This window comes from Rhinopithecus roxellana, chromosome 17, assembly GCF_007565055.1.
Source record: "Rhinopithecus roxellana isolate Shanxi Qingling chromosome 17, ASM756505v1, whole genome shotgun sequence".
Classification (NCBI taxonomy): Eukaryota; Metazoa; Chordata; class Mammalia; order Primates; family Cercopithecidae; genus Rhinopithecus; species Rhinopithecus roxellana.
Window position 1 is genome coordinate 53,215,189 of NC_044565.1, and position 16,542 is coordinate 53,231,730.

At 53.7% G+C, this 16,542-nt stretch overlaps 1 protein-coding gene across 4 annotated transcripts in view; it reads right to left on the reverse strand.

The window, feature by feature from the left end:
• Positions 1-16,542, reverse strand: part of COLEC11 (collectin subfamily member 11) — a 49,677-nt gene that overhangs the window by 30,765 nt on the left and 2,370 nt on the right. Inside the window, exons 1-3 of one of the 4 annotated variants that reach the window (XM_010357914.2) lie at positions 12,007-12,078; positions 9,550-9,705; positions 286-357 (exon numbers count right to left, since the gene is read on the reverse strand). In XM_010357914.2, coding sequence (XP_010356216.1) covers positions 286-357; positions 9,550-9,679 — 202 coding nt within the window. In that variant the 5' untranslated portion in view covers positions 9,680-9,705; positions 12,007-12,078. Of the gene's footprint in view, positions 1-285; positions 419-9,549; positions 9,706-11,997; positions 12,079-16,542 lie in introns of those variants that run through there. The other 3 variants (XM_010357913.2, XM_010357912.2, XM_030921815.1) reach the window with 3 other exon arrangements.

Here is a 16,542-nt window from a genome sequence, read left to right on the forward strand (position 1 = left end):
TTATTCCCATCTCACAGATGAGGCTTAGAGAGCCCAGGAGCCTCTGCTGAGTTCCAGGACACACTTTCTCTCCTGGGGCCGCACAGGTCAGCACACGGAGCACTGCTGAAGGAGCATTCTCCCCTCCTTGCTCCCAAGCCAAGCCCCGTGCCGTCTGCCTCCCTGGGACCCAGAAGGCAGGGCCTGTCCTCTCTGGAACCACCACCCCCACCTCCCCACCTGGCTCTAGCAGAAGTGGTGCCTCCATCCTCAGAGCTCTGAGGGCCGGCCCAGGGCTGCAGGTACCTTTTTCTCCCGTGGGGCCGACTCTTCCAGGCCGTCCTGGGGCGCCTTTGTCTCCCTTCTCTCCCGCATCCCCTGTGGAAGAAGTCACATCCATTTAGCAGCTTGTCTGGCCAGCACAGCGTCCCAGAGTGATCTGTGGAGGAAGAACAGTTAGAAGGACTCTCCCTGGGTCCCTGCAGGCACCCAGGCCCCTTCTCCCCACGCCCTCCCCCGCTGCCTGCAGCCCAGCCCCTACGCTGGGTGCCCCTGATTCTGTTTTTAGGCCTATTTCTCTCCCTGCCCTACCTTCTCCCTTAGAAAGGGCGTGTTTCTCTCACCAGTTCCCCGTCTTGGTGGGCTCCCAGTCTGTCCCTGGGCACACAGTGCCCCATCTAAATGCCAGCTCTCCCCCACCCTAACACCAATGAGAAGGGCAGCAGCATCTCCAGGTGCCCCCCACGGGAAGCGACACCCCGACCTCTCCCGGCGCTTCGTCTGCTTGGTACTCGGGGAAGGATGACCTCGGGCACTATGTCAGTGCCCCCCTGGCCCTGTCAGCGTGAGTCCCCCAGGCACAGGCTCCTGCTCAGCCAGGGCCTCCACCGTGGGGGCTGCCTGTGACCAGGTGGGCACGTCCACCCACTTCCGGGGCTCAGCAGGTGCAGGAGACAGAGGGTGAATCACGGGTGGAGACACCCTACAAGGCACAGTTCAGAGATGTGCGCAGTGAGCCCGGGGCCTCAGCAAGGCCTGTGGGCACCAACCCCTCCGCTCCAGTCTGCTCCCCGCACTCTAATCCACACCAAAACCACTGTCCTGAAACACATGGAATTCCATTATGTCTCTGGATGTAGCAATCAATGACGCCCAGTACTTGAGCCCCTCCTCAGTGTAGTCTCTACCTCGGATCCCGGTCATCCCCTACTCTGTGCCCTCTGCCCAGCCTGCCTGGTTAGCCGGCTCCGTCCAGGGTCCGCTTTCTCACCTGGTTCTCCTGGAGGCTCTTCTGGATTCTCTCAACAGGACCACTCTGATCTGCTGGCTGGGATTCGGCTCTGTAGTCATTTTTATGAGGCCGCATTTCTTACCTGTTGCACTATCCCTCCTCTGAATGGCTGCAGAGAGGGAGCATGTGCGCGTGTGCGCGTGTGTGTGTACACATGTGCGTGTGCATCTGTGCGTGCGTGTGTGTGCACGTCTGCGTGTGTGCATCTGTGTGCGTGTGTGTGCATGTGCATAGGTGTGTGTGTGGGTGCATGTGTGTATGTGTGTGAGCGTAGGTGTGCATGTGTGTGTGCGTGCGTAGGTGTGCATGTGTGTGCACTGACATGCTACAAATTCACCTTCCCTCTCTGCACAATCGTGCCAGCGTTCACATAAACTTTGCTTCTCTATAACTCTCCATTTGCACCTTGTCTTGGAGAGAGGCTCACCTGAGATTACAGATCCCTCCACAAAATCCCCAAAGCCGATTATCTGGCCTCACGGAGGGGACATTCCATTTAAATCCAAGTAACAAAGAGAAAAGCACAGCGACGGCGGCTGGCACATCCCCACATCACCCCCATGCCCCAGCCCCTGTCCCCAGGGCCACCTGCTGAAAAGCCTGTGGGCTGCCCCTGGGCTGCCCCACGGTGGACACTCACACGCTGCCCTGAGGCTCCAAGTAGTTCTCAAGTTTGCTTTCCTAGCTTGTAAGAAGAAAAGAGAAGTGTTGACAGTTTAGCAAGAAATATCCACTAACAAGATAAACTCAGCATTAAGAATCCCCAGAGGTTTCAGGGGTACCAGCATCGTGCAGAAGAAAGAACAGAGGAGACGGAAAGGTGGAGGTTGACTGTGCAATCGGTGAACTGAGGTCCTCATAACAAGGGAGAGGCCAGTCCGTGAACAACAGCACACTGCGGCGGAAAGAGCCGAGCAGAGATGTTGTGCGGCAGCCACTCCGCAGAAAGGCGAGTCCCCAGTGGCCAAGGACGAAGAGGCCTCGTGAAGCCAGGGGTGAGGAGGAAGCATCGTTCACAGGGCAGTACTAGTAAGAAATGCAGGTGTCGTTTGTTTGTTTTGAAGTTATGAAGTTGAGAGTTGAAGGAAAAACTTACAAATGCCAATGGCCATCTTATAGCATTTCCGGAAGGAGAGGAACAAAGCCTTCACGGCTGGGAAGATTCAGTAGCTGCGATTGCCCAGTACTAAGGAAAGCCATGAAAGAATGCTGTGAAAGGGCCTGCAGAGAACCACATGGGGAAAATTAGAGAGAAGTAACTCAGATATGTCAGAGCGACACCGCAGGACACTGAGAATAAAGAGAAAATTCTGTCAGCTACCCAGGAGGGGAAAACAGTTTTATAGACTGCATGCCTGTGAATGAGAATCAGATTGACATAAGAATTCTCATTAGCAACATGGGACGCAAGAATAAAATGAGGCAATCACCTCAACAAAGGAGCCATCATTTAGACAGCAAGATCCGAAAAGCCCCTCTGAGGGGTGGCTCTCAGGCTGAGCTGCTGAGCAGGGTAGCCATGCACAGAGTAAGAAGTGTTCCGAGGACAGGGTCAGCAGGTGCACAGATGAGGGGGAAGGGCTGGAAGGGCTGACGGAAAGCCAGGTGGCTGGGCAAAGCAAGCCGTGAGCCTGGGGCAGCAGGCAGCCCAGGGACTTCATGCCTGGCGCTCATAGGGATAACTTGACCACCCACGCCATGGACCAGGCCAACAGTGATTGTGGCCGAGAGGAGGGCAGAAGAATGTTTCCTTCATAAAGCATTTCACACCACCTACATGAGAGCCGTCTGCTCTCTCTCCCACAGGCTGAAAGCTCCGAGAAGACACAGCTCCATCTCACCCAACCCTGGGTCCCCCAGAGCACCAGGAAGAAGGCGAGTGCTCCAACAGTACTCGTAGAGAATTAACACTAAGCAGGTCTGCCAGCTCTTCTCAAACTGCTCAAGAAAGCTCCTGGAGTTTGTACACGGCATTCACTTATTTGCATAATAATTTCACCATGGGTCGGGCACTGTGTCCACTCTACAGGTGAAGACGCAGCTGTGAGAATCAAGTGACATGTCCAAGCTGGGATGTGCTGGCATGCCAGTGTGTCTTTACCACGCCTTCCTCGGGCGTCAAAACCTCAGAGCGAGACTCACTAACCAGCATGACTACTCACCCTCGTCTCCTCTCCTCCTAAAGACAAAGCAGTAAGGACAAGCTTGTCATGATAGCTTCTGACCAACCTCCACCTGCAACCATCTGCTTGTCTCTAATCTGATTTTTGAAAACTTGTTGGCCAGGTAGAGTGACTCGTGCCTGTGATCCCAGCACTTTGGGAGGTCAAGGCAGGAGGATCACTTAAAGGAAGCCTGGGCAACATAGCAAGACTCCATCTCTACAAAAAAATTAGCAGGGGCCAGGCATGGTGGCTCACACCTGTAATCCGAGCACTTTGGGAGGCCAAGACGGGTGGATCACCTGAAGTCAAGAGTTCGAGACCAGCCTGGTCAACATGGTAAAACCCCGTCTCTACCAAAAATACAAAAATTAGCCGGATGTGGTAGTGGGTGCCTGTAATCTCAGCTACTCTGAAGGCTGAGGCAGGAGAATCACTTGAACCCAGGAGGCAGAGGTTGCGATGAGCCGAGATCACGCTATTGCACTCCAGCCTGGGCAACAAGAGTGAAACTCTGTCTCAAAAAAAAAAATTAGCAGGGTGTGTTGCTGTGCACCTGCAGTCCCAGCGACTCAGGAAGCTGAGGTGGGAGGAGCTCTTCAGCCCAGAAGTTGGAGGCTGCAGTTAATTGCACCCCTGCACTCCAGCCTGGGTGACACAGCAAGATCCTGTCTCTAAAAAAGCAAAAAAACAAAAAAAACAAAAATCAAAGAAAAGAAAAATAGTTCATAGTAACAACTGGAGGCAGGGAAGGACTCTGAAAAGCACCACACACTACGCTGTGTCCGACAAACTCTCGTTACTAAAGCAGCAAAGAAAGAAATAGTAAGTCATTACAAACAGCGAGGCTTTCTAAAGAGGACTGAACATGGACTTTCTTCATATATCTCAGCTAATCACAAAATCCACTTAAACGCCATCTCCCAAGGGCTCTGCTTAATGGACCTGTGTCTGCAGTTGAACAGGGCCCGGCGCATTTCAGCCAGCGCTGGGCAGCAGGTACCCCAAATGCCTCAGGGCTGTGCCTGCAGTGTGGGGAGCCCAAACTTGGAGTCAGACACTGCTTTCCTTCCTGCGCAAAACCCAGCGTAAGCCCTCCCAGCCTGGCCCTCCTCAGCTCTGATGAGGATTGAACAAAATATGCCCTGGAAGACACCGTGCTGGTTGTCACGAGAAAAAGTATTTTAATCTCTGGCTCGGGACTAGCAGCATTGAAGACCAGAGAGTACAGAGGCCTACCATCCACGGCGCGGCTGCCCTGGTTTCTCTGCGGTCCCCGTCGCCTCCGCCTTGCAGACTTGCCCTGTCCATGCATCTTAAGAACCAAGGCTGTTTTCAAGCACTGTTCACAATTTGGCAGGGCTGTTTGTTTTCTTGTTGTTGTTGTTGTTGTTGTTGTTATTGTTTCCAGAGATGGGGTCTTACTATGTTGCCCTGGGTAGTCTCAAGCTCCTGGGCTCAAGTCATCCTCCCATCTCAGCTTCCCAAAGTGCCAGGATCACAGGCGTGAGCCACTGCACCTGGCCAATTTGGCAGAGTTTGAAGTGTTCATTGTCCACTGGTCCCAGGGGTCACAAAGATGTATGTTCCTGCAGGTAATGACCCCAGAGCAGGATTTCTGTACACCTCCCCACTCAGCACTGTGCATTTTGTAATGTAGACCCAGTGAGCGCAATGAATTTTTCCCACATCCTTTTCATTTTCAGAAGATTGACTACATAGTTCTAATGACAAGTTATTTCTCTGCCAGGAGAGGCTAACATTTCAACCGCTGGCTCACTTCCCACCATTATCACAACACAGCTCTCTCCTTGCTCAAAGAAACAAAACATGGCTGGCATTTACTATTTGCCTGGCTTCCCTGCAAATCATGTACAAATCTACGAACAAAAATCTTTTACCTAGATTGCATTTGGGGTCATTTCCCACCCAGCTAGGAAGGCACATGCCAGTTATTTTATGGAGAACCTAAGGTATTTCAACATATTTACAGCCAGTTGAGGAAGATCCGTGGACAGTGCTTGACTGTCGTGCCACTGGCTTCTAAGGCTGAACAAACTCGTGTGCCAGCGACTTCACATCCCTGCCGGCCACAGCAAGTGCCACGGCACCCCAGGGCCATGGGAAGTCAGAGAGGAGGAAGCCGAGACCTCAGCCTGCTTGGCTCGTTCTACACAAGGGGAGACGGCACCAGGCCGTCAGATGCCAGAAGAGCAAACCTCCCACAGCGCATGTTATTCAGGCCCCATTACTGGCTTTACCAGTGTTGTTTTAAAGAATGGCAGTAAATGATTTTTAAATTAATTTGATAGGCCAGGCGTGGTGGCTCACACCTGCAATCCCAGCATTTTGGGAGGCCGAAGCGGGTGGGAGTTCAAGACCAGCCTGGACAACACGGTGAAACCCCGTCTCTACTAAAAATACAAAAATTAGCCAGGCATGGTGGTGCCTGCCTGTAATCTCAGCTACTTGGGAGGCTGAGGCAGGAGAATCGTTTGAACCTGGGAGGCAGAGGCTGCCATGAGCCAAGGTCGTACCACTGCACTCCAGCCTGGGCAACAAGAGAGAAACTCCATCGCAAAAAGGAAAAAAAAAAGGAAAAAAAAATTTAATTTGATAAAACCTATAAGAAGAACTACGACCTTTCACATTTCCGGGCAACACATTTGTTAATACGGATAAATGTTTTCCCACCTACAGTCATTTTTTTAACCACTAAAAAAAAGACTGCTTTTTTCCCATTAAAAGGAGTTGTCATTCTCTCTAACTGTAAAGATGATATATTATTATTAGGCCTGGAATGACAAATAAATGTCATTCAAGCACCACCAGCAGTCAGTGGCAGCCTGGCGCATGTGCCCAGGAAGATTCTTCAGCCAAATGTGGAGTCGGCAAAGGTTTCAGGATCCAAAATGCAAGTGGTGCGGGGGGAGAGCGCGTCCCGTGTTTCACAGACCAGATGCCACCCCATGTCCTGGGCTGAATGGCGGGACTGTGAGGAGACAGACCACGGCTTCTTCATCCCAGCCAGGAGCCTGCCCGGCAGATTCTCAACAGCTGTTTGTCTAATGAATGAATGGTGACTACGTATGTGTCTGTTTCCTTAGAAGTAGGCACTGCCCTGCACGCTGCCTCTCCTCTCTGACCTCCAGCGGCACTGCCCTGCACGCTGCCTCTCCTCTCTGACCTCCAGCGGCACTGCCCTGCACGCTGCCTCTCCTCTCTGACCTCCAGCGGCACTGCCCTGCACGCTGCCTCTCCTCTCTGACCTCCAGCGGCACTGCCCTGCACGCTGCCTCTCCTCTCTGACCTCCAGCTGTACTGCCCTGCACGCTGCCTCTCCTCTCTGACCTCCAGCGGCACTGCACTGCACGCTGCCTCTCCTCTCTGACCTCCAGCTGTACTGCCCTGCACGCTGCCTCTCCTCTCTGACCTCCAGCTGTACTGCACTGCACGCTGCCTCTCCTCTCTGACCTCCAGCGGCACTGCACTGCACGCTGCCTCTCCTCTCTGACCTCCAGCGGCACTGCCCTGCACGCTGCCTCTCCTCTCTGACCTCCAGCGGCACTGCCCTGCACGCTGCCTCTCCTCTCTGACCTCCAGCGGCACTGCCCTGCACGCTGCCTCTCCTCTCTGACCTCCAGCGGCACTGCCCTGCACGCTGCCTCTCCTCTCTGACCTCCAGCGGCACTGCCCTGCACGCTGCCTCTCCTCTCTGACCTCCAGCGGCACTGCACTGCACGCTGCCTCTCCTCTCTGACCTCCAGCGGCACTGCACTGCACGCTGCCTCTCCTCTCTGACCTCCAGCGGCACTGCACTGCACGCTGCCTCTCCTCTCTGACCTCCAGCGGCACTGCACTGCACGCTGCCTCTCCTCTCTGACCTCCAGCGGCACTGCACTGCACGCTGCCTCTCCTCTCTGACCTCCAGCTGTACTGCACTGCACGCTGCCTCTCCTCTCTGACCTCCAGCGGCACTGCACTGCACGCTGCCTCTCCTCTCTGACCTCCAGCGGCACTGCACTGCACGCTGCCTCTCCTCTCTGACCTCCAGCGGTACTGCCCTGCACGCTGCCTCTCCTCTCTGACCTCCAGCGGCCCTGGGGTGCTACAGCATATGCTGTGGCTGGCAGGGATGAAGTCTGCTGACACACATCGTTTTCTCCATTGAGTAACCCAATTTCTGACACACTGGGCATCCTGAATCCTTCTAAACCGTTCCTCACCCCTGGTGCTCACCTCTCACTTGCAGACTCGCGGGGCACGTGCTGGACGGACACCTGATCTGCTCCCTGGTTGGGCTCACTGCCTGCACAGGGTTAGTGCTTTGTAAGTCACTGTCCCAGAGCCGGGAGCAGGGGCTGGGTCCCCGGTCACCATGTGCCCACTCCTGGTGCCACCATTGCATCCCCACAGAACCCAAAGCTGGCATTGCCTCCCCAACCTCACGGACCAGGAGGCCAAGGCTTGGAAGGACAGGTGACCCATCACACAGCATAGCTGACCCACAGCACACTCAGATCTGCCCCACTTCCCAGCCTGTGGGAAACGAGGCATATCCAGGGGACCCAGGACGTGGAAGGCTGGGAAGGGCCCTCCCAACAGCACCTGGGAAAGGCAGCATCCAGAAAGGACCCTGGAGCCCACCCCACGGCCCCCATAGTGTGGGCTACAGACCTGGCAGGGCACAGGGAAGAGAATGGTAGGGACTCGGGGGCCCCACCACATAAGGTAGGGACGTGACCTCCCCAGCCTAAAGTCCAGCTCTCCACAGCCATGGTTTCCAACTTAAAGCTGAAGGTTCCACTCACAAACCCACACATGCGACCACAAAGTCAGGGCCAAAGCCACTTTCACCAAAACTTCTGAGAGAGCCATACACGTCCAACGGTTTAAGTTGCTTCCAACATAATTAAACATTTTCTAAAGCAAGCGCCTTCACCAGAAATAAAAGCACAAAGGCCACTCGGCTTGTCTGGGCTGTAGGGCGGCCCACTTGGTTTCCAACAGCAGGGTGAACAAGCCAGAAAAGAGCCCCGATCCAGAGCTGCGTGGCCTGGCAGGGTGGCCCTGAGCTGTTTGGACCCTGTGCCCCAGAAGAGGGCTTGTCTTTTATGGTGACTATTTTGATCGTGGTTTGAATCCACTTTTCTCTAATGTTTCAATAAAAAGAGCTGCAGCCACTCCACAAGAGACACTGAAGGCCCAAGCAGCCTGCGTGGGGATGAGGAGGAGGCGGACTTGATTCAGGGCGCAGAAGGTCAATGTGCCCCTCCACCTCCTCAGCACCCATGTGACTCCCCTCAGCTGCGGCCTGGACTCTGCCGTGGCTCGTGCAGCCCCGGCCCTGCCACCCGACACTGGCACACACTCTGCTGTCCCTTCTTGGGTTCTGTAATTTTGAACAAGGGGCCCACATTTTCATTTCACACTGGGCTCCACCAGGTTTGGGGACCTGTTGCCTCTGCTTTGTAGAAGCTGGTGATTTTCTTACTTGAAGATGCTACTCGGAAGGCTTCAGATCCTGCAGCCTCATGGACTTTCTCACCCATGCCTGACATGCAGAACTATCTCTATCTGTGAGCAGATTGCAGACAAAGCAAAAAGAAAACAAACAAACAAACAATGTTTGTTTCTTTTTTTTCCCCCTAGCCACTAGACCAGCAGGGATTTTTAATTTTTAAAATAAAATATTAAGAGCTCTCAGGACGCCATGTGGAGCACACTTGGGGAACTCACGCAAATTGCAGATCTTCTCTGAGCCCCAAATTTCCTCATGCGTAAAATGGTCCAAATGAGATCATCTCATGGGGAGCATCACACGAGGCCATGTGTGCAGGGTCTGACAAAACCCAGGTGCCTTCCAGCAAGGCCCCCCTGGAGAGGGCTGAGTTGCAAATAAATTGCTACCTTCAGAATTAGAAATTCCATGGCCGAAGACAGTTTAGACTTCATGTTGCCCAACCCTTGATTTCCAGATGGGGAAACTGAGGCCCAATGGGGTGAGCAGATTTGCCCGGGCTTTGTGCTTTTCTGTGGAACTTCCCAGTTGCATAGGAGTCTCTGAACTGGCCCAGAGGCCACTGGCCAGCAGCCCAAAGTTCAGGGAGTGGTTACCTTTGAGGCCAGGGACGAGGATCTGCACGGAGCAGGCGTCATCACCAGCCGGCTGAGGATGTCCAGATGGCAGCAGTGACAGGAAGGCCAGGCTGATTAGAACGCCCGCCAGGGCCAGATCCCCCCTCATCCTGAGCGCAGGCAGGACACCGACTCCTACACAGAGGAAGGAATAAACAGTGATGGGAACTGCAAAAGCCGGGCAGCCAGTGACAGTGAGCAGGCCTGGAGGCAAGGCGTGCAGCCCTCCTGGCGCCTGGAAGGGCTGTCTGGGCCCCCAGGCCAGGTTCTCCCCACTCACTCAAGCACCAATCATGAGCCTCCACCGAGAAGCTTCCACAGCAGCCCCAAGGTCAGGCACCAGGCACCAAGTGCATGCCAGCCCTGGTCAGTGAGCCTTGGTTGAAGGCCTACGACTCGCCCACCCCAAGGAGTTCCATCTGGTCTGTGGGACAAACGATTCCTACACAGAGTGGAGTAGGGGGTCTCCACACGGCATGGCCAACGACAGACATGGAGCCTCTGCAGAGCTGGGCACAGTGGAGGGAGGCTGAGAAACATCTAAAGGAAAGAGCCGAGGTGCCTGAGGAGCTCCAGGCTTAGCGGCTCCATTCACAGACAACAAATCCACGCCCCACATCTCCTTAGGTGACAGGACATGGGCCCTCCTCGGTGAGATCAATAAGGAGAGAGGAGCCCAGCCTTAGGAACGCAGGGTCCTGGGGAGGTGGGGGCCGAGCCCACAGGAAGAGGGGTATCATGGACTCCTGACCGTCCCAGGAGGGGCAAGTATGTGCTGCCCCCGTTGTTTCTTCAACGCAGAGGGCGTTAAAACTTGGAAAACAAGGCCGGGCGTGGTGGCTCACACCTGTAATCCCAGCACTTTGGGAGGCCAAGGTGGGCAGATCACCTAAGGTCGGGAGTTCGAAACCAGCCTGGACAACATGGTGAAACCCCGTCTCTTCCAAAAATACAAAACTTAGCTGGGTGTGGTGGTGGGCACCTGTAATCCCAGCTACTTGGGAGGCTGAGGCAGGAGAACTGCTTGAACCCAGGGGGCGGAGGTTGCGGTGTGCTGAGATCGTACCACTACACTCCGGCCTGCATGACAGCAAGACTCCATCCCAAAAATATATATATGTATATATAATAAATAAAACTCGGAAAACAAAGAGGGCAATGGAAACTACTGAACTTGAAGTAGAGGCCAGGAAACAGAGGGACAGGGACAGGAGGGGAGAGAGGGACAGTCCAGAAGGCAGAGTGCGGACAGCAGCCCCGGAGTACAGCGGAAAAAGAGCCACGGCGAGCTGGGCCTGGGGCTCCCACAGAGCATCGAAGCCACAGGAGCATCCGTCCATCCCAAAGACCATGCTTCTGGATACTTCCTGGCCTCCTTTCGTTTGGTTAATCATTCGTTTAAAAACATTTGTGGATGCCGACCAAATGTCAGGCACAGTTCTAGGCACCAGGAGTAGAGCAAGAACATTTATGTTTTTATTCCTATTGGAAGAGACAGACAGACAGACCGAGACAGACAAAGGCAGGGGTAAGCGCCGTGGGGAAGAGTGAGGCAGGGTACAGTGGCCGGGACACATGCTGCTGTTCAAGACGGTTGCCAGGGAAGCCTCGCTGACAGGTGGATGAGAGTGGCTCAGAGAAAGCCCCGAGGCAGTGCATGCCAGACAATGCGGGGAGAGGTGGGCTGGCCTGGTGGGCACAGAGGAAGCCAAGGCCAGAGAGCAGGAGACAGTAGCCGGCGCCCGGCAGCTTTGGGGGTTGCTCTGTATGAGACAGAGGGTCTGGATCAAGGAGTGGCTTTATAAAAGGGTCACCCTGCTCTTGAGACAGGACTTAGAAGAATAGCAACTGAAGACAGGAGGCCAAGCAAGGTGACCACAACAGCACAGTGGGCAAGGACAGCAGCTAGACCCCATGTGTGGGTGGAGGTGATGACAAAGGTCTGGGATGCAGTCTGGAAGCAAAGCTGACAGGTTTTGCTGATCAATGATGTGGGAAACGACAGACAGAAGTCAAAGATTAAAGCTTTTGTTCTGAGCAGCCAGATGAACAGTGCAGCCAGCTGCTGAGAAACAGAACTGAGGAGGTGAGGCTAAGTCAGGGGCCCGGGTTCGACTTTCCGAGTCTGAGACACCTCTAGACTCCCATGTGACCCAGCGGGTGAGCAATGATTCGGTTTGCAAGGCTTGGAGGTCAGGGCACCTTGCATTTTCTCTTCCTCAATTCCAGGCCAGCTGGCCCTCTCAGGCCCAGAATGAAGGTCACCTTAGCTGCCAGAGAAAGGCCATCTGTGGTGGGGGGATTTCCACATCAACAGCCCCGTGACAGCCCTGCTACAAAAGCCAGGGGAGAGTGGTCCAGACAGTCCCAAAAGCCAGGGCCCCATGGAGTCTACAGAGACCCCACCTCTGGCTGGCGAAAGCCCACCTTTACCACCTGAAGTCCTGCTGCACGACGAGTCCTCCCAGAAATGTGTGGAGGTCAAGATGCCCAAGACAGCCCTGCAGCTTGAAGGGAAGTCATTTGAAATCCCTCTCCCAAATCTGAAAAAATTCCCTCTAGTGGTAACAGACAAAAAGATGACGTGGAGACGGCTGGGGTTACTGCCATAAACATTCCGTGTTAAATGTCCATTACCGCTGAGGCAAGGGTTAATGAAGGGGCGGGGCGGGAAGGGAGAGAGGGTTAGAGTCAGGGCGGAGCCAGAGCTTGGGCAAGTGAGTGGGAGAGCTTCACTTGCCAAAGAGGACAGACTCGTCCTACCTCTATGAAAACCTACAGACCTTAAAGCTGAAGCCGCCTCTCATCCTGGGTGTCCAAGAATGGCTCAGGGAAACAAAGGTACTTTAAAGCTAAAAATCACAGTGGCTCACGCCTGTAATCCCAGCACTTTGGGAGGCCGAGGCCAGGAGATGGCTTGAGCCCAGGAGGTTGAGACCAGCCTGGGCAACATGGCTAAACCCCATCTACAAAAAATTAGCCAGGTGTAGTGATACGCCCCTGTAGTTCCAGCTACAGGAGAGGCTGAAGTGGGAGGCTGAGCCCGGGAGGTTGACGCTGCAGTGAGCTCTGATCGCACCACTGCACTCCAACCTGGGCAGTCAGAGTGAGACCCTGTCTCAAAAAAAAAAAAAAAAGAAAAGGAAAAGAAAAAAAAGCTCAAGTCACAAAAAGTAAACCCATGAGCTTCAGATACATCATGATGGTCTACGTAGTCCGCACGCCACCCTGTCCATGAAGACCCTACTCAAATCCCGGCTCCTCTCCCGTCACTCCAGGGCCCACTGCGCATGTGGGAAGGGTGGTGGAAAAAGGGATTCAGAAACTGCCCACACCCCCTTTTATTCAAACATCCTGCAAGAATCCACAAGGAATCAGAAGTAGAGATGACTTTACAAAGCACAGGAGTGGGAAGGCCAGGAGGAAAGTGAGGGCTCCCGGCTCTGCAGAGAAGGGACTGTGGGTAGGAGCCCACCTCGTGCAGTGACGCAGCCATCACGGGGCCTGGCATTGTCCTGCTGAGGCTCTCATCATCATTAACATTGTGATGGGAAATGTCAGTTACACACAAAACCAGTACCATGAACTTCCACGTACCATTGCCCAGCTTCAACAATTATTAACACTTCGAGGTGTCATTTTTGATGCTCACTTTCTAGTTCATTAGGAGTTAATGTGTATACAACTACACGATGACAAGGTCTCACCACACTGCAGACACTGGTGAGCGCACCTGCCTCGCCAGCCCCGAAACCCCAGCCCTGCTCCCATCCACCCGCCCTCCCCTGGGGGACGCCATCCCGAATGTGAGCTTCTCCTCTGGCGGGGTTTAAGCAGTATTCCTACACATTATGCGTTCTTAAAGCATCTTCTGTCACGTTTTGCTTGTTTTTGGTTTGGGGACAGGACTGGAGTGCAGTGGTGCCATCTTGGCTCACTGCAGCCTCAGTTTCCTGGGCTCAGGGGATCCTCCCAGCTCAGCCTCCCTAGTAGTCGAGACTACAGGCATGTACCACCATGCCTGGCCAATTTTTGTCTTTTTTGTAGAGACAGGGTCTCGCCATGTTGCCCAGGCTGGTCTGCTGGGCTGAAGTGCTCTGCCCATCTTAGCCTCTCAAGCTGCTGGGATTATAGGCGTGAGCCACCGCGCCCAGCCTGGCTTGTTTTTGAGGTTTTTTTTTTTTTGGAGATGGAGTCTCGCACTGTCGCCCAGGCTGGAGTGCAGTGGCACTATCTCGGCTCGCTGCAAGCTCTGCCTCCTGGTTTCACACCATTCTCCTGCCTCAGACTCCCGAGTAGCTGGGACCACAGGCGCCTGCCACCACGCCCAGCTAATTTTGTGTATTTTTAGTAGAGACGGGGTTTCACCGTGTTAGCCAGGATGGTCTCGATCTCCTGACCTCATGATCCACCTGCCTCGGCCTCCCAAAGTACTTGGATTACAGGCATGAGCCACCGCGCCTGGCCGCTCTTGAGTTTTAAAAGATATCACAGCACAGTATCCACAGCATTCAATGTCTTTTTACTCAACTTTACGTAGCTGTAGCTTATGGATTATCTAATCTTATTAAGGCAGACTGCATGCCACTGATGGGTGCTGGGAGAGGAAGGGCACAGCTGGTGGCATGGAGCTCACCCTCAGGACTGTGGGGCAGCCAGCGCTTGCCTCCCTGGGCCACGGAGGGGCCACGGCACTGCCCAGAGACCTCCCGGGACTTGGCATCCTGAGTGCAGTGGGTGAGGGGCAGCTACAAATCCACTGAACCACTTACCAGCACCTTGGCCACACCACATGCCCTTTCCAAGCCCCTGCCCTTCTCTTAATGTGGAGATTGGCTATTTGAAGGGATAGCAGAGGTGATTAATGTGCGTGGCACCGTGACCCAGCGCGGCACACAGTGAATGCTCAGCGAATGGCAGCTCCTGATCCTACTGCGATCACATGCGTGGGCTCCCAGTCCAGGGAAAGCGCTGGAAGCCAGGGTTCCTCATCTGAGAACACCTGTGCCCTGCCCAATGCCTCTGCATTAGTCAGTTCTCCCACAGAATGGGCACAGGGAAACCTGCTTCCATTCAGTGCCATCCTGCAGTGTGGGTCATCGTGCACCAAATGAGGACCTGGCTTCTTCCTGCAGAGCCCTTTGCAGAAATGACTTTGTAAAGGACAAGGGTGCAGAATGTCCACTGGGTTGGAGGAAAATAACTCCCATACACTGCACAGAGATCAGCACTATCAGGCCCTCGTCACAGATGAGGAAGCCAAAGAAAAGAAAAATTAAGAACCCTTCCCAGCATTGCGTAACTAGTATGTGGTGAGGGTGGGACTGAAATCCAAGGCTTCCCAGCACTGTTGGCTGCTTTCCTCTTTCTGCCCGACTACCCTTTCCCCATGCCTCAAAGGAAGGGCCCATCTTCCTCCTTCCGTCATGACATAAGGGATTTTTTAAAATAGGTTTTTGATGGAGAGAACAAGAAGTCAATATACATTGTATACCAAATGTGGACACATATCTGATTTAATTCCCAAAACAACCTTGTACATTATTACAGTTCCTCACGATAAAGACAATGCAATATGGAGTTGAACAATCGGCCCCAACTCCACCACCAGGCCTCCAGCCTCCTCTCCATACCCCCAACCCACAGCCCGCCTCCAGCCTCCTCTCCACACCCCGCACCCGCTGCTCCCCTGTAGAGACCCACACCCTGCTCCCCTGTGCTCACGTGGATAGTAGAACTATAAGGGCAACTGAAAAGCGGAAACCGAGGACCCCACCAGCTGACTTCACTCCTCCCACCAGCTGACTTCACTCCTCCCACCAGCTGACTTCACTCCTCCCACTTTCCTTGTTCCCTGCAGGCTTGGAGTGATCTGTGCAAGCTACAGCTTCCTAAAGGTCTCTGAGCATGCAGAAGCCTGCAGTTGAGCAGGCACCAAACCGAGTGAACAAATGAATGAGTGAATAAAGGAACAAACAACAGAACGAAAGTTCACAAATAGAGCCTCCTGCTCTTCTCCTGGTGGTGTTTCCATGTTTCCGAATCTTTATTATATCTAATGTCTACGCAGTATTTCCAGGGCAGGCAGTCTGCAGATGTGGGTTACTGCCCTGCTGTCATTGTCCTGAAATTCTAATAATGTTGAAATGGGCCAAGCACAGTGGCTCACACTTGTAATCCCAGCACTTTGGGAGGCCGAGGCGGGTGGATCACCTGAGGTCAGGAGTTTGAGACCACCCTGGCCAACATGGTGAAACCTCATCTCTACTAAAACTACAAAAATTAGCTAGGCGTGGTGGCGGGTGCCTGGAATTCCAGCTACTCGGGAAACTGAGGCAGGAGAATCGCTTGAACCCAGGAGGTGGAGGTTATGGTGAGCGGAGATCATACCACTGCCCTCTAGCCTGAGCGAGAGTAAGACTCAGTCTCAAAAAAAAAAATGAAATAAATAAAATAAAATAAAAATAAAATGTCAAAACAAGGGGCACCACAAGGTTTGTAGCCATACATGCTGGTCCACTGGGCTCATAACCATAGTCTCCCCGGATGCTGCCTGAGCAGCAGTATTTTGGCTCCTCGTGGTATGTGGCTTCTGAAAGCAATGGTAAACTCTTGCTCCCCACCCACTCAGTGCGCAAGTCAAACCTTACTTCTCAGTGTTTGTTGGATGCAAACTGGGTTTAGATTTTTTTTTTTTTTAAGTCTCAGGAATCAAAGGCTGACATGGGTATTTCCTCTCTAGTTAGAAATGATTCTGTTCAGGTGTAAACAGGCGTTCAGCAAGGCTTTTACTGCCTTCACTCCACACATGTTCCAAGAGTGGCTTCAACAAAGATCAGGCTCCATTTCCCAAGAAAAGGGGTGAGTAGTGAGCGGAGAAACCCAGAGCAGCCCAGATGGGATTTCTCGTGCCTTCACTCACACTCACTCGCTGATCCCGGAGCAGCCCAGTCCGGGATTTCTCATGCCTTC